General features: G+C 44.3%; 1 protein-coding gene across 2 annotated transcripts; it reads right to left on the bottom strand.

The window, feature by feature from the left end:
• Positions 1 to 1,889: 1,889 nt before the first annotated feature.
• Positions 1,890 to 24,865, bottom strand: tnk2a (tyrosine kinase, non-receptor, 2a). 2 transcript variants are annotated; one of them, XM_053859809.1, is made up of 21 exons: positions 24,705 to 24,865; positions 21,802 to 21,882; positions 17,511 to 17,673; positions 16,657 to 16,727; positions 16,163 to 16,369; positions 15,904 to 16,053; positions 15,747 to 15,842; positions 14,967 to 15,148; positions 14,785 to 14,911; positions 14,569 to 14,715; positions 14,413 to 14,507; positions 12,823 to 13,017; positions 12,530 to 12,621; positions 12,417 to 12,461; positions 12,111 to 12,346; positions 9,653 to 9,856; positions 8,922 to 9,592; positions 8,648 to 8,774; positions 7,133 to 7,228; positions 6,733 to 6,860; positions 1,890 to 3,973 (listed from the first exon to the last, which is right to left on the bottom strand). In XM_053859809.1, the coding sequence occupies exons 3-21, from the start codon at positions 17,671 to 17,673 to the stop codon at positions 3,967 to 3,969; spliced, it is 3,039 nt and encodes a 1,012-aa protein (XP_053715784.1). In that variant the 5' UTR covers positions 21,802 to 21,882; positions 24,705 to 24,865; the 3' UTR covers positions 1,890 to 3,966. The 2 variants fall into 2 exon arrangements, with proteins under 2 accessions (XP_053715784.1, XP_053715783.1); XM_053859808.1 differs by lacking the exons at positions 21,802 to 21,882; positions 24,705 to 24,865 and adding an exon at positions 18,682 to 21,775.
• Positions 24,866 to 24,978: the final 113 nt, after the last annotated feature.

Genomic DNA, 24,978 nt, shown 5'->3' with positions numbered 1-24,978 from the left:
ACCTGCCCAACTTCAAATTGGGTCTCCGAATGGTGAGCAGTGTCACTGAACCACTTGGAAACATCTGCCTCTGGAAGGGTCTCCAGCACTCTTCACAACCAAGCTGTGCACCCTGAAGCGGATGGGCTTCGGCTTCAGAAGACCACCTGCCCGCTGAGGTCAGGAGAAGCAGAGGCGGCTGTTCGCCGCTTGGACGAGACGGTGCTCGGAAAACCTCGCCTGCTCTGAGACTGGACTCCTGACGGACACTTCTAGAGGAAGAATGTCACGAATGATCTGGCTTCCACGGTCACCAGAGGAACGGTGCCTTGGGATGCGACTGGGAGATTCACCGCGCAGTAGGGATGGGTGAGAACTTATCATGATACGGCGTCCTCTTCCACGTCCCCATGAGGGTTCACTGACACACTCTCACAGGCAGCGCTAATGCTATGACCCAGCATCAGTTAGGGACCATCAACAAATTCTAAAGCGCTCAAAGTATTGGTGAACTCTTCAATAAGGCAATGAAAAACAACCATTTTAGGAGAGAGAAAGTGAAAAGGTTTTTCATCGCACAAGACAAAAGACTGACAGTTTGGATTGAATTTCTCACCTCTACACTATTACATTTAGACACAAACAAATAATGATGTTGGAGACAAACTCCACTAATAAGTTTCATCATAAAACAGTTTCAAGACTGTAGTGTGTCCAACACATGGAAGAGAATGAAAATGGATTTATCCTGATAACTTTGTTGTCCATATCGCCCAACCCTACCGCGGAGCGACTGTTGGAGAGGTGACATGAAGAGTTACAGGTCCTCTCCTGGAGTCCGCGGCTCCAGTTGACCAGGGCCTCACTGGAGGACCAGCAAAGCTCCCAGATGCATCAGGTCACCAGGCCTCACAAATGGTGTCACCAGGGAGACTCATGCTGACCTCGGTGACCCTCGTCCTCAAGTGACCCACGTCCTTGAACCACTCATCAGGACGTGGCAATTAACTGGATGAGCTCCACCAGCGAGCTGCAGCTCCTCAACAACACCTGTCACATGGACTTATCTGGAACACGGTGAGACCTTGTGGTTACATCCTAATTACTCTTCCTGACAAGTGGCCGAGTGCTGACTGCTGTTGCGCCGGAGCGAGCGTCCGCCCGGGGATCCCGCCGTCAATTTGGCAGGAAGTGATGGGAGGGAAAGTGGGCCGGCAGAGCCATCATGGAAAGGTCACAGGTTTGATCCCAGAGGAAGCGGAGGCAAGACATCCATTAGCGACGCTGCCGCACTGTTGGAAGCTCTCAGCCGGTGGCGACAAAGTGACGGGGCCAGGTCGATCGATGGCTCCGGATTCTTTTGAGTTTTTAGATTCAACAAAGTGCGTCGCTCACTGCCAATCTTTTCTGCACCGAAATCATTCAGAACTCAGGTTTCCAGTGGTGACTGGATGCCACAAATTGGTCCACTGGTTTGGTTCGTATCCTGCGCTCTGGCTGAGCTTGGCACCAGCTTGGCTACATGAGGGAATAAGCGTCAATAGACTGATCAATAAAGTCAGTTTCTCAAACTAGAAAGGCACTCAAGACAGCGCACACCTCCGCCAGTAAGCCACGCATCAACCCCCACTTTGTTTTTTTTTTATCCTATGTTGTATATTACATTTATTTTAACTGTATAATTTACATTTCACTGCTCTTAACTCAGTCGCACAGAAGGTGAAAGTCGCAAGGTTCTGTCAACACACAAAGAAGATATATCACAGCCCTTTCAAGTGAATGAGAAAACCTTCACAAAGCCTGATGAAACTACAGAACAAAATGTCATCGCTATCATTCAGTTTCAATACCAATGTAGTGTCTTTTGTCATCAAGCGAAGTGAAAATGAAAGAGCGTCAACAGTACGAGACATTCTGAGAAGGCTTTTATTACAAAACAAAACAAGACGTTTGCATGAAAAAGCTTCACTTTTGACATAAACCATTTGTTTAATAACTCAGTAATACTGACAAAACGGTCCCCGAATATTGCCGCAGACACCTAGCTAACATCGCTGAGGTCAGCTTTGGATCCGTCACCTTTGGGGAGGCTGGTTCTTTTGCTTAAGTCGATTGTATTTAAGCTGCATCATATCCAGTGTTAATAGTTGTACCTACAGTAGCATTTCAGCACATTAGCTAGTTAGCGCGGAAGCCACAGGCCATGCTAACAGACCCCACACTTCAAGGAGGCCTTTGCTGTTTAAAGCAAGTTAAAAAAGTTAAAAATAAAATTCAAACTACTCTGTTGAGCCTCGCCAAGAAAACGGAGCAGCTTCGTTGAATCACAGCTAACAGTTTAGCAAAGTGCACGTCTTCACTGCTAAAGCGAGTTCACACATTTCAGCATCTGACCAGCAGTTTGAATGTAACACCATTTAAATAAAGCAACACACAACCCTGATGAATGAGTCACATGGAGAAGGTCCCGGCCACACTGTCGGACGGAAAAGCAACAAAACCATGCTCAACACTGGAGCGAAGGGGACTGTTTTAACTGTCAAGTCTTTAGCCACATCTTCAGCAGAAGCTATTGGATATGACTCTTCAGTTCTATTTTTGAGAGTAGTACGTTCAAATGTCCAACATTGACAAATTATTGTCAGATATGCACAAGTCAAAGTTAGTTTTTGCGTTTGACCTTGGTTCATATATGTTTAAAAGATGTGCATCAGCACCAGCAAATCTGTGGGAGGCGAGTCTTGACTGTGTGTGAAACTTGAGGTCCACGGTCCAAATGGCCGAATGGCCTGCGACAGAGTTTAATACAAACAGTTGCTCAAGTATATTTACAGCGCAACTGACCCATATCCTCTTTGATGTACGTTAAACTCATCGATGTTCTGTTATTGGACGGTATCCTACGATTCCAGACGCCAAGAATTAATCCGAACTCTTCCAAAAATCGATGAGTTCGAGTTAAGATTATAGGGGTTTAAAAACTAGGGCCGTCCCGATATTATCGGCCCGATATCAGGATAAATTTCGTATACTTGTTAGGAGTTTGCGTATCCGGCTTTCCCCCATAATGAAAACAGATAACGCCATAATGTTCGCGGAAATCTGAAGCGTATTTGTTTAACTTCAGTTGAAGCATGCTTCATACAGGCATCAGAATAGCAGTTATGGATGTGTTCATTTCATCACAGCAGACGTCTTATAGCCTGAAATGCGTGGCATATACTGGTTCCCATTTTTACCGGCATCAGGCAACATGTTGTGTTTGGATAACATCGGCAATTCCTATTTAAAACTAGCCTCCAATAGAGAGACCCTGTAAAATGACGTGGGTTTAGCACCTGTAAAGACTACTTCCTGTTGGAGTGGAGACTGTGTTAAACACAGGAACGAGCCCGACAAATATGAGCGCATAAAAAAAAAAAATCAAGATTCATCACTCAATTCTAACTTTGTTCATCTGCACTTGAGGCTCTCGACTGATCGACTGGTCTGTCACTGCTTCAGAACACCAGCACAACAGTGTAGAAATGATGCGTTCAGGGGCCAACAGAGATGAAGGAAACGGTTCAACAGTGCATGCTTGATAAATATGAACAATTATGACTTTGCTCGTGTGTTGATGCCCATATTTTTTTGTCAATTTTTATGTCAAACTAATGCTTACTTTCATCAGCTCACACGGTCGAACGGTGATGCCGAAGACGTTGAAGTCTGAGTTTAAGCTTAGACTGTGTGTTTTGCTGATGTGACTCAGAGTCCATGGTCATTCATTGCACGTAAACTGCAGAGAAAAACGGTGGACCGTTTACAGCAGCAATTCAAGTGGCGGACCTTTCCATGATCAAACACAATAAGAGATCGTTCAAGTGGAAAGAAAAAGAGCGCGGCTCCGGAGGATTCACAGTCGCTGTCACACGTCTGAGGTCCTGCGATGACTCACTCAGTATTGATGTCGCACCTCATCGACTTGTCGGCAGCTCCACGGTCTCACTTCCTGTGACACAAAAGTTATAAATATGTATTACAGTCATCCCACTGTTGTTTCAGAGCGTGGCATACCTCAGTCCGAGAAACAACGGCGGGGTTATGAGAACTGAGGCGAGAGGCCACCAGGCTGATCCCAACCGGAAACATACGCTGGCCTCATGTCAGTCCAAGTATATATGGCTGTGAAGTGGTGAAGCTTATGTCTCACTTTCATATTAGATTTTCACTGAAAACATGATTCTCATACTTGTTATGATGGTGTCGCTAATTTAATAGAAATATATGAATTATGTAACGACAATTTTGGAAGAAAAATGAGGGACTAGATTTAAAAAGTAAATCAGAGAGTATGAATTGGCCAGAACGATCATAAGTTTATTTCTGATCTTTGTCTGTGGAATCTCATTTACTCTCCGTCATCTTGGGTGTTTTGGTGATGACGTCACACTGTATCATCTGGTGCTCCTGAAACAGGTGACTGAAAAGTGCTCCTTGTTTATACACTAAAGTTAATACACAATAAATATGTGTTTATTTATTTTTCAGTGATAAATTAATGTGGACTTAATGTGTAAGATGCGCGGCTTCAGGTGAAAATATTTCATGCAAAAACATGCCAAAATAACTTCAGTCAGTGTACTCATTTTATTCTTCTCATCGTATTATTTTTCTATTAAAATAAAAATGTTTAAGTCAAATTGATAAGAAAAATGTGGAACCCTTGGAACACGCATACCTTCTGTCGCATACCGTCAGTTTGATTTCTCAGTTTCGTTCTATTGGCTAACTACGGTTTTATTTTGATTGTGTAGTCGCAGCTTCCTGTCTGCATCTTGTCCATCGTGTTATTTATTAGTGACTTCTTCCCCTGATGTGTTGCTCTCCTGGTGTGTATTTTGTGAGTGCGTACCATGGTACTGTCAAGTCTGAGCGTCACGTCGAGTGAAGTCAAGTATTGTCAAGTATTGTCAAGTTTGAGATCCTTCCTTGTGAAGCTCCTTTTGTAGAAGTTTTGAGGATTTAAGTTTTTATCCTTCTGAGTGAGGCGCTCTCTGTTGGAGTTCTGGCGGTTTTAACATGGACTGAGTTTCTACATCACCCTGTTTTGTGGTGCTCCTTTTGTAACTAGTTTCAGTCTGGATTAACCCTTTGTTGAACTCTGAACATCTGCCTGGTCTCCTGCATGTGGGTCCATGGTGATCGTAACATCTCATCAGTTCTGCCCTGCTACGAGCTGAATCGACCGTAGCCTCGCAGCATGCTAACTGTTGCGGCTCCACCTTCATTTTTTCTCCAAAAAAAGAGTTGACAACTTTCTGCTGCACTCAAGAGAAGTCTACGTAGTAGCATCATGTGACGTCACCACCACAGCCCGCGACACAGAGCTCTCCGACAGAATCCCAGAGACAGGAAGTCAGTAGACAACAACTTCAACTCTGCCTCTTTCAACCAACCAATTACTTGGAGCAGATCCCTCCCCCCAGCTGCCACACACGTCAAAGAGACTTCCGTCAACTCCGTGACTTCTCAGCTCACAGCTGGATAGCTGCGAATATCGTGGCTATATTTACCTGCCATGTGGAGAAAGTTGCAGCTTTGATTGTTCCCGGTGGGAATCAAGAGGCCATGCGTCACTGTTTATCCTGAGCAGAGGAGCTGAGTTCGGTTGATTTAAAGATCCCAGGTTGGTGTGAATGCCTCAATGATAGAAGCCTCCCTCATTGTTTTGCCCACTTCTCCTCTCACGTCGCACCATTCCTCTCCACAGTCACTCTGTAACCAGGAGCCGAATCATCCAAACTCTCCTCTCGTAAAACATTCACTGACTGTGGCAGAGTTTTTCTGTCGCTTCATCTTTGGTGTTTTAGTAAAAGCCGAGTTCCTCTGCCGAACTTTCATACATCATTCACAAGCTGCTTAATGATAGTGTTCATATCGACTGCAATCTCTCCTTCTATCGAGCTTATCTCTCCCTTCTTCTGTTGTTTGCACAGGGCCAGGAGTTAGAGACACTGAAAGCGTGCGAGGAATATATATAAAGCATGGATGGTTTTTAAACCCCTGAAATTGCGGTCAGTTTTCTTCACACGTGATTGACTACTTTATTGACAAATAAACTCTTGCATTGCTAAAATTACATTTACAATAGATTAAAAATGTGTGATTAATTTATGTGTGCAAAACATGTAATAGAATTTGGTTTCCATATACTTCTATAAAATACAATGTGATTCTGACAAGGCTCTCTTAAGTGGGTGAAACGTCGGCGCCATCTTGTGGCGTCGCTCGAGGGACCAAACACTGGCGCGCTGTACACTGAAGCAGTGGAAGTAGCAGCAATATCAGCCAATAATGAGGGTTTCGTCAATGCTTTTTGAGGAAGAAGAAAAGGTTTATGTGAACCAAGGACTTGTTTTGAATCCAACGACGTTGCCGTTGAGGCGACGACTCTGACTATTGTGAGAGGATGAAGTGTCTGAACGGATCAGAGACGGACAGCAACACTGCTAATTAGCTGCAAGCTAATTTGACAATCATATTTATTCTTGTTGATATCCTGACTTCTTTCCCCAATTTACTGATACATTTAGCCACTTTTTGCCAGCCTCTGGACGGCCAATAAGAACATTCACTTGCCCACCCAGCTTTGAATGATCTTTTTCCCAAAGTGAATGGCAGCTGGAGCTACAGGAGGAGGAGCCCCACTGGGACGTGGAACAGCAGCTGCGCTGGGCTGCAGCCCTCATCTGGAGCAGCTGAACTCACCTGTGGCGGTGCGGCCCGTATGTGTCCAGCATCAGTGTGCTGGCCTGCTCCAGGTTCCCGTGGTAGCGTTGAAGAATCTCCTCACACTCAGATCTAGATCGCAGACCCAGACGGAACAACTGCTCCACCTACAGCACAGGAAGTAAACAACCGTAGGAGACGTCTCTCTTTGAAGTCTGACTGGAGAGAGATGGGGTGGACTCACTAAGCCCCATTCAGAGAGTTTCAGAGAGCGATACATTCAAATCGACAGTCTCGAAGTTCACCCCTCAAGCAGCTCACAAACACCCGAACCACGGACGACAGGTCCGAGCTGAACATGCCCTGAACTCCCAGTCAAGGATCTGCAACTACATTTAGCGCCGCTATCATTTTGTGACATGAGAAAAGAGGCTTGTACCTTTAAATGATTGATGGCCTGAGTAACGCTCCCGTTGTGAATCTGGAGAGCAGCGCGACACTCCTCCAGCGTGACACCGTGCACAGCTCCCTGGACCTGTGATCAAGGCGACATGTTCAAGCGACAAATTCATCGTCGGACTCTTGACAATGCCCATCAACAATCTTGACTTAAGAGGACGTTAACATTAGCCTGGATGCTAGCCAACTGTTGTTTGTTAAGAAGAAATAAAAACATACTGTTGGACATACATGTTGAATTGTTCATGTTGTCAGACACAGTCGACCATTTGGCTCGATAACGTGTGATACGAGAGAAAGTCAACAAACAGAAGAGTTGTCCTCGCTACTAAAATGTCCCTGTTGTCCTAATCAACATTGTTTTTCAATAAAGTACTTCAGTATCCTGGAAATCCCTCCACACTTCATCTTCCCACTTGGTTTCAAGTCCGCTCCGGAGCTCCCTCGGTTTGAAGGGATCATTTCAAGTGGTGAACGGCGATTAGGACACACTGCACTTACACGTAAACTTGCAAAACCGAGTGTTAGGGTGAGAAATGGGACACAGCCAAACACTACCTTATCCTCCCGATACCTGCCCTCCTCCCACCATACCTCACAACCTACCACTGTCCTTGCCAACCTACCTTCCTACCTACCCCTGTCCCTAGCTAGCTAGCCAGAAACCTCCCCACCTATCTTTCCTGACACCTAGCCGCCTACCTGCTTACCTCTTTCTACCTCACCACCAATTCTAATCGCACTTGGAACACATTTCCGACATTTGCTCACACCTTTCTTGCAAGCACAGCTTGATTTAAAACTGGGAGACACTGGCGTCATATTTCATTCTTTCCGACAAAGATAGGTTGATCGGGAATACTAAACATTTCATGTCTACCCTGGTGATTCAAGGTGTCATGACACGGGATTAACAAGTGAAGAGGCGACCACAGTTAATGGCAGAGTCAGGACCTGTGCCAATGTTAATGGGTGCTCACTGTCCCTCTAACCACAGGGGTGTCAAGGTTTTTATACCAACCTAACAAGCTTCACACACGGACAATCAACTGATTGGTTCAACTGTGTGCTTCGTATCGATTGGACCAAAAGCTTTTGCACTCACATGGCTCTTCAGGGATTCAGTTTGACACCTGCATGCTAAACGCGCTTGATGACATTTGGTGAGACTGTCGGCACGTTGGAAGAATAATGTGGATGTGGTAGAATGAAGAGGATCGGTGGGAGCTCAAAGGAGGGAGAGGACTTGAAATGAAGAAGGCGGCCCATTGTTCTTTAGCTAAAAGTCTGAATAAAAACTCTTGAGGTGGAACTTCTCTCCTCCAGGCAGCAGAGGAAGACACCAGCACATAAATCCAATTTACTGTTGTGCTCGCTGTTAAACTGCGCAGAACTGATCCGAGCGTTACTCGTGACCAATCGAGGAAACTGTGATATCGCGGTAACAGTCCCAGTTTCCAAACATCAGGAATAAATCCTTCACCACTTGTCGTACCTGTGTGAAGCTCTGCTCCAGTTGCGTGCTGGCAGCTGTCCCTCCACCGTTGTTGTTGTTGCTAGAGGAGTTTGGTTTGGCTCCGTGGATCATAGGCTTGACAGCCGCCATGTTGGCTGTTCCATATCTGCGCAAAGACAGAACAAAAACATGAGGCAAGATTGCTCACATGACATGTCCATTTAGCTTGCGCAGCATTGGCGAGCTAATGGCTGCGTTCCAGACAATTTCACATCTTTGTTTATTGTTTCTATTGAATGACAATTTTTAACACCTTTCAAGAAAAGCTGGCCTCTCAGGCAGCGGCATAGGGGCGGAACTCTGGGGGCTGTCAATCAGCGACGACAGTCCACGTCCTTCTCGGTAAGGAAGGGGCTCCAGCAGTGAGGTGGACGAGTAATTGGGGGTTGAAGAGTAAGAGGAGCCGGGAGTCGTGAGGCTAGAAGAATAGGATGAGCCTTTGAGGGGAGAAGTGGCTGAATACGGGGAGGTGCTGGACAGGAGAGGACCCAGCAGGCCGGAGGCCCGGCGAGGAGAGACAGAGAGTGGAGGCGGGGGCAGAGCCACGGGTGAGGAGGAGAGTGGCGGCACCAATGGCAGGGGTGAGGACGACCTCGAGCCCGGCTGAGAGAGGGCGTGGTCTCTCGGTGGAATCTGTGGAGGCGTGTCCTCAAGATCCAGGGAGATGGAGCTCGTACGTCCAGCTGGTTGGGAGGGGCGGGTGGAGAGGGTGAACTTCGAAGGTCTCATTGGGGGAACAGGACTTCGAGGCGGCAGGACTGGTCGATCCTCAAACACTGAGCTGAAGGAGGTGGAGGAGTTTGAGGGTGAGGGAGGAGGCAAACAGATCTGCCGGTGAGGAGCTACCGGAGCCAGAGACAGTGGGAGAGGGGAGGAGGGCAGTGAGCGTCCTGTTGCCATGGGAACCTGCAGTTTCACCATCACCTGCAGAAACAAACACAGTCAAAGCCACTCTCATCATCACCATGTCCATCACTGATCTACCTCCCGCTGAAGTTCTTGAAAGAGGTCAGCAGACTGCGACTCGTTGCGTCCCGGCACAGGAGCACCGGTGGCGACCAGAGGCTCCTCGCTCACTCCCTTATTGATGGAGCGCACTTCCTGGTCTTCAGACAGCTCTTCCTGTTCGGCGGCAACCTCGTCGTAGGACGGCTGCGGCAGAGGCCAGTCAAGGATGGAGGGCGTGTCCTGGCGTGCAGAGGATGAGAAGTCGCTCAAATCAAGTAAAAGACAAAGTGAACGCAGAGATAAAAAGAAAGTTCATGCTGAATTTGTTTGATGCTACAATTGAGAAGGAACAAGAACAACAAACCTTGCAAATTGAAATGATATAAGGCGAATGGAGAAAAGAAGGGACACATGTTTGGGATGGGTGACATTAGAACCAATACAGTGCTGATTCATGGTAGCTGGGAATCAGCATCAGTACTCAATGGCACTATTGCAAAGATGTATTTATGTATGAATACATGTTAGTTTGCTTTTTAACAAAATGCATATGTTTAACATATTTATCCCACAAACATGTTTAACACAGAACCTAAGACCAGCTCTGGTGTCAAACCCGAGGCACCAGATGTCATTACGAGCGTGCCCTGGTGTGTTCATGTCCGGCAGGGAACTGGATCAGTCTTCAGCTCCCTCCATCACACGAGCACTGGAAAACAATGTGCCATTCTCTACTGTAGTCTCTACCTATGAAAGTACCAAAGTCAGTACCCATCCCCACACATGCAGGGATGTGTAGGGAGATATCAAAGATGATATCTTAACATCATCTTTGAAATATCCAGTCTGACATCAAGAGCATCGAATTACTGAAAATGAAAATTACATCTCAGATCAAGAGAGCCGTCTGAGCTTACAAGAAAAAACACACTTTTAGTGATAAAATACAGATTTTCACATCAATGCATGTTTTTAAACCTATCACATCCAATTATGGGGCATTATGATGACCCCTTATTTAAGAATCCAGTATTTCTTTGTGCCATGTCTCACTTTAAGACACCTTTTACTCTTCTTACAACTTTTTTTCCCCAATTTTTGTTTGTTGTGTGTGTCTCACTGCTCTGTGGAGAGGACAGATCTAAGGACTAGACAGTCCTGCACAAAAGTTCATGCACTATAGAAGCAAAGTATTAAAGTTCTGGCAAACAAACATGATAGTAGTTACACGGTCATGGGGTCACAGCATAGGATGTACCACATATGTAACTATACAATTGCAGAGTACACACACCCTTCATTGTTACGTGGCGTGACGCAACACAGGGTTTTTCCACAGTGCACCATAACAAGGGGTGCGACAACATGTTGTCTCTTTACTGGAACATTATGCAAACTGTAAATATGACATAAGATCATTCACAATTCACATTGTGTCATGAAAGAATAAACAACAATAAGAAGCATCTCTCCTTGCACACAACAAAGAGACTTTAGGTGCAATGTGGAGTGTGTTTGGGGGTCCCTTCACCAGGCTTAATAATACCGACGCGTGGCAGGGTCACATGGACAGAACGTGGTGACCTGCCAACGCTTTTCCACAGTCCCTCAACGTTAGCAAGCTGTAGCCTGGGTAACCATGACAAAGAAAAGCACCTTCATAGACTGAAACTCAAACAAGTCCTTTGTTCACTTGGTGAATCAACGTCACTGACTGTGACATTGTCGATTATATGTTTGTGAGTCGCAAGAGTCATCACGTGATTCCTGGCGTAAATGAATGAAACATGCAGGGCTGTGTAGTGGCAGGAATCTGGTGATAGGAAATGTGCGCTGATACAGGAGTGGTGACGCGACATATCTTGAGACGCCTGTGACACATGCTTTTCTATGGATATTGGGACAAATAAAAAGTTGCTTTCACTTTTTGGAATAAAAGTCACAATGAGGGTTTGGAGAGTTGCCAAATTTAGCAACAAGGTCACCAGGTTGGCAACATCATACAGACTAGTTGTAGAAAAGGTTAGCACACCTCCAAATCACAAACACATCTAAGTATTTATTACGTTATGAGGAACGAATTTAGCAACTTCAGCCTCTTTTAAAATGATATTGGACCCCTATTGAACACAGCAGTGTGAGTCTGTTTGCACTAAGCAAAATAAAGAAATAACTTTAAAACAGTTATTCTTTAAGTATCAATATCTATCCCACGCTGTTGCAAAAACATCGACACAGTACTGGGCCATCAATATTTCCTTTGACCCTAATGAAAGTTTGAAAAAAGAAACTGTTTCATATTGACGCCCATATTCATTTCAAAAGCAACCTTGTGTTATGCAACGTGACAAAACACAATGTGAGTCTGGGCCATGCAGCTTGATGTGTTACAGTAAGTAACGCAACATCAGGCAACAGGGCGTTTTGGCAATGCAACCCAGCGTTGTGCATCACAGACAGCGCTCAGCATAACTGCATTCATTATTGCACCTACCTTGAGCGTGTCCTCGTCAGACTGCTTCGTCTCGGTCAGCGGTGACGGCGTGGTGGAGCTGAAGCTGTCGTCGGTGAAGTCGATGAGCGACACTTCACTTTTGGCCGAGCGCACGCTGGAACTCTCCCAGGGTCGCAGCTTCAGGCCCAGGGACACGCCTTGTCTCTTACGGCCCGACGAGGCTCCGCCGTCGTCCTCGTCGTCGTAGTCGTTCATCACAGAGTCGTAGAACGGCTCTGAAGAGAGCGGGAAGACAAATAAGTTGTGTATCTGAAGGTCGGATTTTGACAGGGAAAAGGACCTTACTCTTGAGGAGGACGGCGGGCTGAGGCGGCCGAGGAGGGGGTTGTTCTGAGGGGCATCGAAGAAGGCTGTTGCATTATCACAAGGACCAAAGTTTCTGTGTGGCTGACACTCACTTTTGGCACGATTGGGAAGTTTGGTTGGCCTGGCTGTGTATGGAGCTGATCCCAGAAGGTCAGGTGGGTCCATAGGGTTCCCCAAATACAGACTGAGGTGTGAGGAGAAAAAATGTTTGAATGTAGAAACACATTTTATACTTCACTTAGCAGAGAGTAGGTCCAGCTGGAGAACCAGTGTGGTTTACTGCTGCCCTCATGTGGAGAGTCACAGTACGAGTCCTCTCCTGCCACAGTGCTGCCCTCTGCCGGACAGAGATGTCACACCACTTAACAAGAGCCACATGACTCACGTGTCGATGCGATCCGCGTGTCCCCAGCTCCGATGGGGGTCCGTGTCTCCGTGTCCCGTGTGGATGAAGGAGTGCTTGAGCGGCCGGCTGATGTCTTGGGCTGACAGACCGGCGACGGCCGTCACCACGTGTCGAGGGAACTGACCCACTCGAAGGGTCCGTCTGTTCTGGCCTCTCCACCAGTAATGCTCCGCCCTGTGGACCCCAGACAGACAAAGGTCAGGTCATGGGTCGTTTCCTCTTATATGATCTATTAAACAACATTGCAGACAAAAAGGACCCCCAAAAATAAATGAATGCATAAACCAAAAATTAATATAATAAAGTATTAAAAAGTCTCGATTGACAAAAAAAAACTTCCCTTTTAACCAACAACTGTGATATTAATGTATATAAAACCACGTGACACAAGCCAGTCCACGGCAACATGGACATGTTCAGTGATGAAACACAAATAAATCAGACCATTTTGTTTTCTGTCAGTCTTTCACCCAACACACATCCATCCAAGCGGAACCATCAACTGGCTGTGTTGCAGGGAAATATTCTAAATGGTTTTGTCGATCGCAAAGTCTCTTTGAACGCCATGATATTACTATGCAAATCGAAACAGTGCCCTGGTTGTTTTGCAATTTCGATCGGCCATCATGATGACATCATAGCGCTCGGCATCGATCTAAAGGAACATGCCTACATTTGCAATCGCAAGTGAACAGAGTGAACCAGCTGCAGTGAAAACTGTTGAATATGAAATGGTCATTTTTTTCGCATTTAGTTGGACAGTGATGCCACATTCAGTCTACAAATTCAAACCAGTAGCAAACCCGAACTCAAGGTCTCGGTCAAGCTGGATTTAGGATTTTTAAATGAATAAATAATAACAATAACTTCTCCCTTCAGGGGTGGCCACAGTGGATCATCTTCCTCCATCTCCTCCTGTCCTCTGCTTCCTCTTCTCTCAAACCTACAAACCTCATGTCCTCCTTCACCACCTCCATCAATCTCCTCTGTGGCCTTCCTCTCCACCTTCTGCCTGGCAGTTCCAACATCTCAACATCTTCATCTACCAATGTACTGGCTCTCTCTCCTCTGTACATGTCCAAACCATCTCCATCTATCAATCTCTGACTTGGTCTCCTAAACACCTGAGCACATGTGCTGTCCCTCTGATCCTATCATCATCCTGCTCACTCCCAGAGAGAAGCTCAGCATCTTCATCTCTGCTACCTCCAGCTCTGCCTCCTGTCTTTTCCTCAGTGCCTCTGTTTCCAAACCATACAACATTGCTGGCTTCACCACCCTTTTGGACACTTTCCCTTTCATCCTTGCCGACACCCTTTTGTCACACATCACACCTGACACTTTTCTCCCCCACCTTCTTCATCTCTGCATCCTGTCACTTCACCTGGATCCCTCTCATTCACACACATATATTCCGTCTTACATGTCTTACAAGTGGACTACAACACTAGGAATTACATCACTAAATACTGACTATACCAGTGAACACCCATGTCATGACTCATTTTGAGACTGTGTTTAATATCAAGTGTGAAATTAATGACCGATCCCCTCAAAGTAAAAACTGACCTTCCGTCGATGATAGTGATGACGTCGTTCATCTGGATGGGAAGCTTGTCCTCCTCCTCGAAGTCCTGCAGAGCCCTCATGTCTGTCGGCATCGTCTGCAACACACAAGCCGGTCTGGGATCTGAGCTAGGACTGCTTCAGCTGGGTTTTAACTACCTCCAGGAGAAAGTCCCTGAGGGCCACAAAAGTGGGTCGATCTTCAGGTTTGGGGCTCCAGCACTGCAGCGTGACGTTGTAGATGTCCTGAGGACAGTCGTCGGGTTTACACAGCCTCTCAGCCTCAACGTCCACCTTGTGGAGGATCTGAAACACAGTGGATGAACATCACAAACTGCTCCGAGTGTACTCAAGGAAACAGGTGTTTTGGGTCACCTGGCTGCCGTTCAGGCCCGGCCACGGCTCCTGTCCGTGGGTGAACATCTCCCACAGGGTGACCCCGAACATCCAGGTGTCCGAGGCGTGGGAGAAGCTTCTGGACTTCAGGGACTCAGGTGCGCACCTGCAGGGAGGGCGTGAGTCAGCGAGTCAGAGGGGATTGTGGAGACACGACTCACCAGGGAAAGGGGATCTTGTGCCCTTCCTCCATGATGTACTGGTCAGTGTGTGTGGGGAGCGCCCTCATCAAGCCAAAGTCTCCGATCTTCACAGTTTCGTTGGTGGACAGCAGAACATTCCGTGCAGCCAGGTCTCTGTGGAGGAAGCGCCGCTGCTCCAGGTACGCCATGCCGCACGCCACCTGCACGTGGCGACACAGGAAACCGTGAACGTGGTGAATGAATGTGGTCTGTAAAGGCAGTCGTTCATTGATGACATCACACTGTGGTTCAGAGTCTTCAACACAGTGCAGTCAGCAACGATTTAGTGGGCGGCCGTGCAGTAACAGGGGCGTCATGGTTTGCATGTTGCTGGACTGAGCTCGGACAGGTCGATACCTTTCCTCACCATGGAGGAAGAAGAACCAGGGGTTCAGTTGGGAGTCAGGACTAACTAGGTGTATAAACTGGTCTGATAGTGTCCAGTTCTTCAGATATGTCATGTTCATGTAATGTGCTCTATCAATGGAGTGTCTGGGCAGACCTTACTTCTTGGGTCAACTGACACCGGCCTGTTCTTTTCTCTGTTCTGACAGAGGAAGAAACAGGTTCGGATGCTGAAAAGTTCAAACTCGTGGACCGTGACGTCATTGGTGTGTGTGCCATATTTACAAAATGAGAAGAAGGTTGACGGCGTATCGGAAATGAATGACATGTTGCGGTGCTTCCGTGATTTGATGGGTTTGTGTACTTGGTGATCTGTTGTCGTGTGAAGTCCCCCATCGTGGCGACTCGTCTGACCTGAACGGCGTAGTTGCAGAGCGAGGAGATGAGGATGTGGCCTTGTCTCTTCCTCAGACGGTCCAGCAGAGACCCCAGCGGTGCCAGCTCGGTCACCTGGATCACATGACCACATGAGCCGAGGCTTTGGTGAACACATGATGGAGGACTGGCTCACCATCTTCATGGGCTGTGTCAGAACGATGCCGTAGAGCCGGATCAGGTTCTGGTGGCTGAGCGAGTGCATGGCGTTCACCTCTCGGATAAAGTCGTCCAGGCCGTCCGAATCCAGCACGCCGGCCTTCAGGCACTTCACGGCCACTGACAGCTGCGGCAGAGTTAGGACAGTCAGCGGACTGAGCACCAGAGGTACCTCAGGTGGCGCGGCTTGAGGCACAGTTTCTTCCTTGCTTGTAAACACAGCTTGAGTCTCTCACCACTCTGCCGTTGGGCCCGGTCCACTCTCCCCTCCGCACCACTCCGAACGTCCCGTCTCCCAGACGCTCAAACAGCTGTAGCTCCGTCTCTCGGATCAAGCAGGTGAGCGACGGGCTCGACTCACCACTGGGTGGCGCTGCTCCGGATGAAGCTCCCTGTGGGAGGGGCTGCTGAGAGTCGGCATCGGGGCGCTTTACAGGGAACACCTGCAGACACACACAGATCCAGAGTAGTGAAGCAGAGTGTGGGGACTTATTCATCCCACCTCACGGGGACCAATTCTTGACAAAACACTGTCATTGTGGGGACCTTACATCTTCATGGGGACCTTCTGCCGGTTACCACAGGTCCAAACCTCAATTTGAGGATGAAGACAGACTTTCTGTTTGGTTCAGAGTCCTGGTTAAGGTTAGCCATGTGTTTTGGATTTGTGTTTTGTGTGAGTGGCCCCCACAAAACACAAATCCGAATGCGTGTGTGTGCAAAATGTTACCTTGCTCATCCAGGATTTGCGTTTATAAAGTGCTCGTCTCCTTTTCACTGCTTCCCATAGCCTCCGCTGGCCTGGACATCACATGAATTCATAAGAATTAGAATGAAAGTAAAGCATCAAAAATAGTGGTTCCACTAGTTCCTCTACCAGTCAGTGTTTTCTCGTCATGTTTGTCACAGACTGAAGACATCAGAAATATGAAGCAGAAAATATGGAATTATGCAGCAAGGAAAAACAGCGTAAAAAAACTATTTTAGACGAATCAGAGTCGCCACCATTGACAGCTGCAAACCACCATCCTTCTTCATGAGCTTCATGATGGACAGATTGAACTGTTTAAAATAAATGTAAGCATAGCCAGAAAACAGTTTAAACAAAAGAAGAATGTCAATTGAAAAGTTGGTTTACGTTTGATAATAGCAATTATCTCCTCAAAAAAATCTGATTAGATGTTTATTTAAAAAAAACAGAGAAAATTAATGGAAGAAAATAACAAAATTCATACGTAAATAAAATGAAACACAAGACAGAACATAATTAATATATTATCATTTTTTTTATTAATGTATTACATACTTATTAATTTATACTAGTATTATTTCTATTTATTATTATAAGGGGATGTGTTTATTCATTCACAGCTATCAAAAAGAAATGATTATTTATCAAGTTATTGTAAGTAAAATGAACATCATATAGCGTCAGATAAAAGGAGAGCTAATAAATAACGTAAAAAACACAAGGAAACTTAAAACCAACATCAAATTAAAGTGTGAATCTCCACAAGAATCATGTAACTGCTAATTATTCCGAATTTAAAACACTTTAGTGAGTAGTGTGAATCCGCTGGGCACCTGGACGTCCCATCCCGATCTTCTCCAGGTCTTCATTCTTGACGTAGTCGAAGTGCGACAGCCGAGTGACGTTGAGCTCGTCTCGTATGCGCAGGAAGTACTGCTGCAGCTGGACGTCAGTCAGAAGCTCCAGCAGCCACTCGGTGCCTTCTTCGGTCTGCATCTGAAACACACGCAAATACCATCGACTCACTTCACTGTCTTGATCAGAATCCACCGGAATCTCCAGGCAACAGTTCTGTTCACTTGTGTCTTCAACAAGGACTGGAGACAAAACATGACGGCCACACACTTCAGGACGCTTCAAAACTAAAACAGGCAGAGCACAACAGTGACATAAAAATACACTTGAATGTCTAAATATGAGTAAAGATCAGGCACAAGCAAATCATGGAAAAAAGGGACGGAATTCTTACTCTTATTATACCAAACAACTATAACAACAAAATAAATAAATAAAATAAACATAATAACAAATAACATAAAGTGATATTTCTTCATCTAAAAATGTTAACATGATTCAGGATTTTTATGAAAGAAATCATGCAAGAAAAACATCAAATTGTATTATAAATAAATGTTATTTTATAGAAAATTAAATGTTTGAATGTTTAGAATGAATTAATTCATTATAACGAATGTGAATGTTATTTATAGTGGCTCAGATTGAGGAAGAGTAAAATAACGGACAAAAAAATAAAAATACATAATGATGGACAAAGATGTTTCCAAAAGGCCCTGGCAATTGGTGGTAAAAAATTTATTCATGGAATATATTTACATATGAATGAGGAGAATATAAATTGGAGATATTTACTACAGGGGGAAAAAGACATGTAATATTTATTATGGAAAAAATGAATAATTAAAATTTTTTAAGAAAAAATCCAGGAGAAAGGGAGCATTTAAACAAAACAAAAAAAAAGTCACAAAACAATAACTTCTTACAGTGAACAATTCAAAACGAAAAGGTTGTGAAAACATTGATATATTTGTAATATTCATGTTGCATTGGAAATGAAGTTGCTCATTCTGCACAAGCTTGCAGTTAAGCCTTCTGCATCTAAGCCATCAGAGGGGCCCCTCCTGGGGCCGACCCCCGGCTCACTCGCGATCTGTAGCATCACATACGAACCACAGCGTGAAACGGCACAAAAGACAAACACTTTACCATCCGCCCCCCGACACTTCTTCCATCTTCATCTCCCGCCTCCTCCTCCTCCTCCTCTCCCCTAGTGAAGGAAAGTCTCTGGTACATGTAGCTCTCGCCCATCCTGCAACCGCTCCTCTCGTCCTCTGCCTTGGCTCCTTCTGCCGCCTGTCTAGCTGCTATTTAGAGGAGGCGTTAGCGCTGTCGTCATGTTCTCCTGGCTGCGATCTGCTTCGCTAATCTCTCCGCTCCGTGACCTTCTCAGCCTGATCAATCAACACACCAGCTGATCTGCTGCTCTTTCTTCTCCTCCTCCTCATCCACCTCCTGCCGTCAGCGTGCTTTTGTTCTGAGCCTCAACATTCCTTCTGCTGACTCACGGCACATCCCTCACCTCTTCTCCGCATCCTTCCTCCGCTACTTTAACTCCCCCCTCTGGCAGCAGCGCAGAGCTCGTCGGCTGATGTTAAATAATTCAGCAGCTCTGGGCTGGCTAGGGAGGGAGGGTGGGAGTGGGGGGAGAGGGTCTACCAGGGAGGAAAATGTGGAGACAAATAGGCGACCAGATGGAAGAGGAAACAGACTGACGCCCTCACACACGGAGGGAAGAGACGGCCAGTTCCCAGCATGCATCTGATGGATGCATCTGCATCTAGACAAGCCACACTCTGCAGAACCAAAACACGCAATTTTATCAGAATTGTGTGCTGAAGTCATGACTCAGGAGCCACAGCGTTATCAAACCAACAATCCCCATCTGGTCCTGGGTCCACCTCAAAGCCTCCCCTAGTACAGAACACAAGCTATTCTCACAGGAGGTTTTCTGTCCCTGCCATTCTTCCATTAAATAAGAACAATATAAAGCTCTGCAAAACATGCTGTGGCTACTGCATTTGTTGTCGCAACGGAGCACACAAAACTCCTTCCCAAGAAGCTTCACGAAGCCTCAGCTACTGGAGCAAGCGCTCAATAGTTGTGTTGAGCTAAGAAGCTACAGACCACAAAGGTGTTGAAACCAAAACAATTGAAACAATTCTCACCGTCTGGGATTAACAGAGCCTCACACTTCTATGGGATTAGTAAAATGAGTTCGATGTACTTCCTGTTTTCAATCACATGTAACACTGCCAGAAAAGAACATTACCATATGGAGTTAAATTAATATGGACATTATATTGGCTTAAAGTTTGTTCCCGCTTGAGGTTAAACAGAAAATATAAAATTATGAACAATAAAAAAAGATAAATTAAGAGAGGAAATGCTTGTATTATGGATATAGAAAGGAACATCAGGAATAAATTAAATTAAATTAAATTAAATTTAAAAACTAAAATAAATAGAAAATACATTTCGAATTCCAGTTGTTAATTATTTACCAAAAACTGCTTGTGCAAAAAAATTGACTGAATTACACAAAATATTTGAACTAAAAAGTAGCCCTTAGAGAACACACTACTATGTTGCCACGATGCTCATTTAACCTGGATAATATTCTGGCCTTATAAATACTTCATACTGTTGCTAGTTTGTGTAAAATGAAATTATCAAAATGAATAACAAATGTAGAAAAATCAGGAGGGCTAACTTGATAATTACGTTTGTGAGTGAAAGTAGAAAATACAAATTAAGATATTTTATTACCCAATAAAGTAAGAGAAAAAAATACAGATATAACTTTAACTTTCAATGATATTTAACTTTGGGAAGCTGTCGTTGCACTTTGGGCCAAATGGAAAAAAAAAACAGCAGGGAGAAGGGAGAGAAAAAAATGTAATGGGTAATGTGAACCTCATTGAGGGGAAAGGCAGTGAAGATACAATGGTTAAAATGTAGGGAACAATAATCCATGGAATTATATAAATTATTTACAAAAAATAATTTAAAAATATGCTACATAATATGCTAATATGCTGCTAAGAGGAAACCAAAGTGCATCTGTATAGCAGAGTAGGATGAGACCATTCAAATAACACAACAACACATAATATTATATTTGTGAATCTTGGAATTAAAATAAAATTAGTCACAAAAAAATAAGAACAATCTGGGGAGGAGAGACAAAACACATTCAATAAAGAGCAGGAAAAGTGACACATATTGTTGAGATTAAAAATTAAAACTACAAATTTACCTTTTTTTCGTTTGAAAGAAGAAAAAAGTAGGGGAAAAGGAGATATATATATTATATATATGGGTTTTTTTTTAAATGAAACATATCAAACTATTAAAGGGATTTTATATTTCATTTACTAAAATAATTACTATGAAAATCTGCAGTTCATCTGTGGCAAAGTGATATATATACATACTAATACTAATACTAAACATGAAAACATTAGGTCTTAGGAATGTCGTACTTACTCCGAATAAAAATTCATTTAAAAAATAGATATGAATAATGAATGATTAGACAAAAGAAAAAAAACATTTAAAAATGAAAAAATTAGGTACAAATCATGCAATTATTAATAAGTTATGAGCACTGAAGCTGATTGACCATGGATGGTGTCTTGACCTCTGACCTGGAAGGAAGTGGCTCTCACCTCAAGGCGCCCACTGGTGACCTACATGAGCAAGCATATGGAGCCCTCTTCATAGCATCACACTTAGTATACAGCACAAATGTAGCTGACATCTGGAGGCGCGTTGCGCTTCTACGCGCTCTGAAACCTCGGTAAACGGCCCTCGCGCTCTCAGCTGGTGAATCAAAGTATCAGCGTGGAGACTTCAAGAGAAATTATTCAAAACGATAAAATAATTTCTGGAGGCAACAGTGTGGTATGATTTTTTTTAAATACATAGCTAAAATTGTGTTAAGGATATAATACAATATATAAAATATAAAACAAAAAAACATAGCGCATAAAAAAGCATTGAAGAAATTGAAATACATGATGTGTTCCACTCAACAGAACGTGAGCAACAATCCCTCGTGAGCTGCGTAAACCTGGTCAACCAATCACAGGAGACGTCTCATCTCAACTCTGTATAATCCTTTAATCTGGTTTGGGACCAGACTCCACTGTCTCAGACTCATCTTCACTATGACTTCTTACCTGTGCAGTGTACTATTTCCTCAGTGACAGTGAAAGCCACCCTGTTAACATGACTCCAGTCAACATCACTTGTAAGGCTTCTCACCCTGCCTGGATGTCCAGAGGTGCCAGGCGTTGCAGCCGGGGTCACTGAGGGTCACCTGAGGCTCCACATGGACGAAGACATCTGGGACAGATAGATGCACAGACACTTTAGTGAAGCAGGAAATACATAAATATAGGTTTTAAATTAGATCCATTTAATTACATAAGTAAAACATCCCATCATCCCTGTGCATCCTGGGGCCTCAATTTTGTGGCCCTCAAGAGATCAAAGTTAAACTACAAAAGAAGTGGTACTTTTTATAGTCCACTGAATGTTCAATCTACATATGTCACATAATTTTTTTTTTTTGTACTTCTTCATTCTGGGGAAGTAAAAGCAGGTGAGACTGATATTATATTATATTATATTATATTATATTATATTATATTATATTATATTATATTATGCCCTAATATATATGTAATAAATAGATACAATAAAGAGGAAAAAGATCCTCCAATCTTTATGATTGTCTGTAAAAATGGACTGATGACTCGTCCAGGGAGTCCTGCCTAGTACCCCTGGTAGCTGGGACAGCGACCTTATGGTGGGAGACACACCAGCTCACACTAGGTCTGTGCATTGGCAGGAACGTGGCGATAGGAAATGTACCCCACTCTAGCAGCGTTGATACAATGTATTGCAATACTTGGATGAGTAAGGGGAAAAACACAAATACAGAAAAATGAAAATACAGAAGTTGTCTGAGCAGCATCCACTTGTTTCACGTTAGCTGTGAGGCTACATTAGTGCGGTGCTGAGATAGTACGTTTGTTGTGTCTCATGAGTGTTGGCTATCCTTTGAATGCCATGGATGCCGGTCTTATAAAACATGGCACTCATAAGAGCTCTTCGATTACAAGACACTGAAGGGCGGAAAGTGAGCAGATGCAACTCATAAATATCAATATAGCGTACTTCAAATACCAATGCTGTGTTGTTCCATCAAGAATTGCAATATTTGCAAACATCAATATTTTCTTACACCCTGAGCGCATACCACCGAGCTGCTCGTTTCCGCGCCATTTTTTCACTCAATATTATTGCCCTACATCATCGTTGCAAGTCCTCACTCTGAACCCTGCTCTCATCGGAAACTGCTTCCAACACAAAATGGAGCGTTTTCCTCTACGTGTAAACAGGGGCTTAGACCAGTTCTGCTAGCGCTCATGTGCACTGGATCATTTTCTGGCTGTTTGTGTGTCTAATCTTGGAACTGCCACCATCCCATTAAGTAGATGCTGTAACGGTTTGGTCTCCAGTTCAAGTCCCTTATTATTTTAGCAACGGCGACATTAGCTCCGCTGCATTCGCTGGTTTCCATCGGAGCAGGTCCCATGATAGCGCCAGTGCCATAATGAAAAACAATGGGGAAAATGCTGGGGCTGCGACGATGAGAAATTACCATGTATTTATTAAGGCATTTATATACTTAGATCGATATAGATAGACAGACAGACAGACAGACAGACATATAGATAGATAGATTGAGATAGAGCGACAGACAGACAGACAGACAGACAGACAGACAGACAGATAGATAGATAGATAGATAGACAGACAGACAGATAGATAGATAGATTGAGATAGATAGACAGACAGATAGATAGATAGATAGATAGATAGATAGATAGATAGACAGACAGACAGACAGATAGATTGAGAGATAGACAGACAGACAGACAGACAGAGATTGAGAGATAGATAGATAGACAGACAGACAGACAGACAGACAGACAGACAGACAGACAGACAGACAGACAGACAGACAGACAGACAGACAGAGAGACAGACAGACAGATAGATAGATAGATAGATAGATAGATAGATAGATAGATAGATAGATAGATAGATAGATAGACAGACAGACAGACAGACAGAGATTGAGAGATAGATAGATAGATAGACAGGCAGAGATAGATTGAGAGATAGATAGATAGATAGATAGATAGATAGACAGACAGACAGAGATAGATTGAGAGACAGATAGATTGAGAGATAGATAGACAGACAGACAGACAGACAGATAGATAGACAGACAGATAGATAGATTGAGATAGATAGATAGACAGACAGACAGACAGACAGACAGACAGATAGATAGACAGACAGACAGACAGACAGATAGATAGATTGTGATAGATAGATAGACAGACAGATAGATTGAGATAGATAGACGGACAGACAGACAGATTGAGAGATAGATAGATAGATAGATAGATAGATAGATAGATAGATAGATAGATAGATAGACAGACAGACAGATTGAGAGATAGACAGAAAGACCGATAGATTGAGATAGATAGATAGACAGACAGATGTATTGAGTTAGATAGATAGATAGATAGATAGATAGATAGATAGATAGATAGATAGATAGATAGATAGATAGATAGATAGACAGATAGACAGATAGATAAGACGGTAAGAGGATTTACAATCACAAATGGAAACTATAACAAGGACAAAGTCTCACGACTAGAATGCTAAAGCTAAAGAAGAGGATAACTATGAAATCAGGTAAATAAATAAAAAAATAATAAATCAACATTATCTTTGGCACCTCCTCCTTGAAATTCCCATCTAAACATCGGATGACTCTTAAATTGTGCGACCAGTGATGGACTGTGACGTATGCAGGGTCTCCCCTGCCTCTCCCCCCGTGTAGCTGGGACACGCTGCCTTTCAACAGCAACATTTAGCTGTTAGCTCATTTGAAAACCAGAAAAGGACACGTCATGAGATGAATGAAAACGAGGGAAGACTCTTAATTGGTCAATATGTACATGTATGTATGGAACATAGCGGCTATATAAATATGCAGGAGCCCGTCGGAGGTGATAAATAGGTAATAAGTGCAACAAGATGATGATTTAGCAGCCAAACACAAGAACATCACCAACCTGTGCGCGGACAGTGAGCAGCTGCGGTCCCCAGGGAGAGGCTCGCTCTTCCCGGCTCACTCGGCTGCGGCACTCCGCTCCTGTTTCGGGGGAAGATTCGTTCAATGTAGCGGCTTCTTCGCCGATAATTCCGGGACTGTCCTCCGTGCGCCTGACGGCAATTAATGACGTCACGGAGCGTCAACTCAAGACGCAGGGACGGGACCGCGTCAATAAAAGCACGTTTCATAATAAAAGCACACACTTCCGCTTAACAAATGACAAAAAAACTTTT

Source organism: Synchiropus splendidus, chromosome 3, assembly GCF_027744825.2.
Source record: "Synchiropus splendidus isolate RoL2022-P1 chromosome 3, RoL_Sspl_1.0, whole genome shotgun sequence".
Classification (NCBI taxonomy): Eukaryota; Metazoa; Chordata; class Actinopteri; order Syngnathiformes; family Callionymidae; genus Synchiropus; species Synchiropus splendidus.
The sequence above is the reverse complement of the archived record's forward strand: the minus strand, read 5'-3'. Positions and strand labels throughout refer to the sequence as shown.

Coding starts and splice junctions, on each gene's coding strand:
- tnk2a (XM_053859808.1), bottom strand. CDS start 18,783: ATGGGCGAGAGCTACATGTACCAGAGACTTTCCTTCACTAGGGGAGAG. Junction 16,054..16,162: donor CCGGGCCCAACGGCAGAGTG/GTGAGAGACTCA, acceptor ACTCTGCCGCAG/CTGTCAGTGGCCGTGAAGTG. Junction 12,622..12,822: donor CACGCGGATCGCATCGACAC/GTGAGTCATGTG, acceptor CTCACACCTCAG/TCTGTATTTGGGGAACCCTA.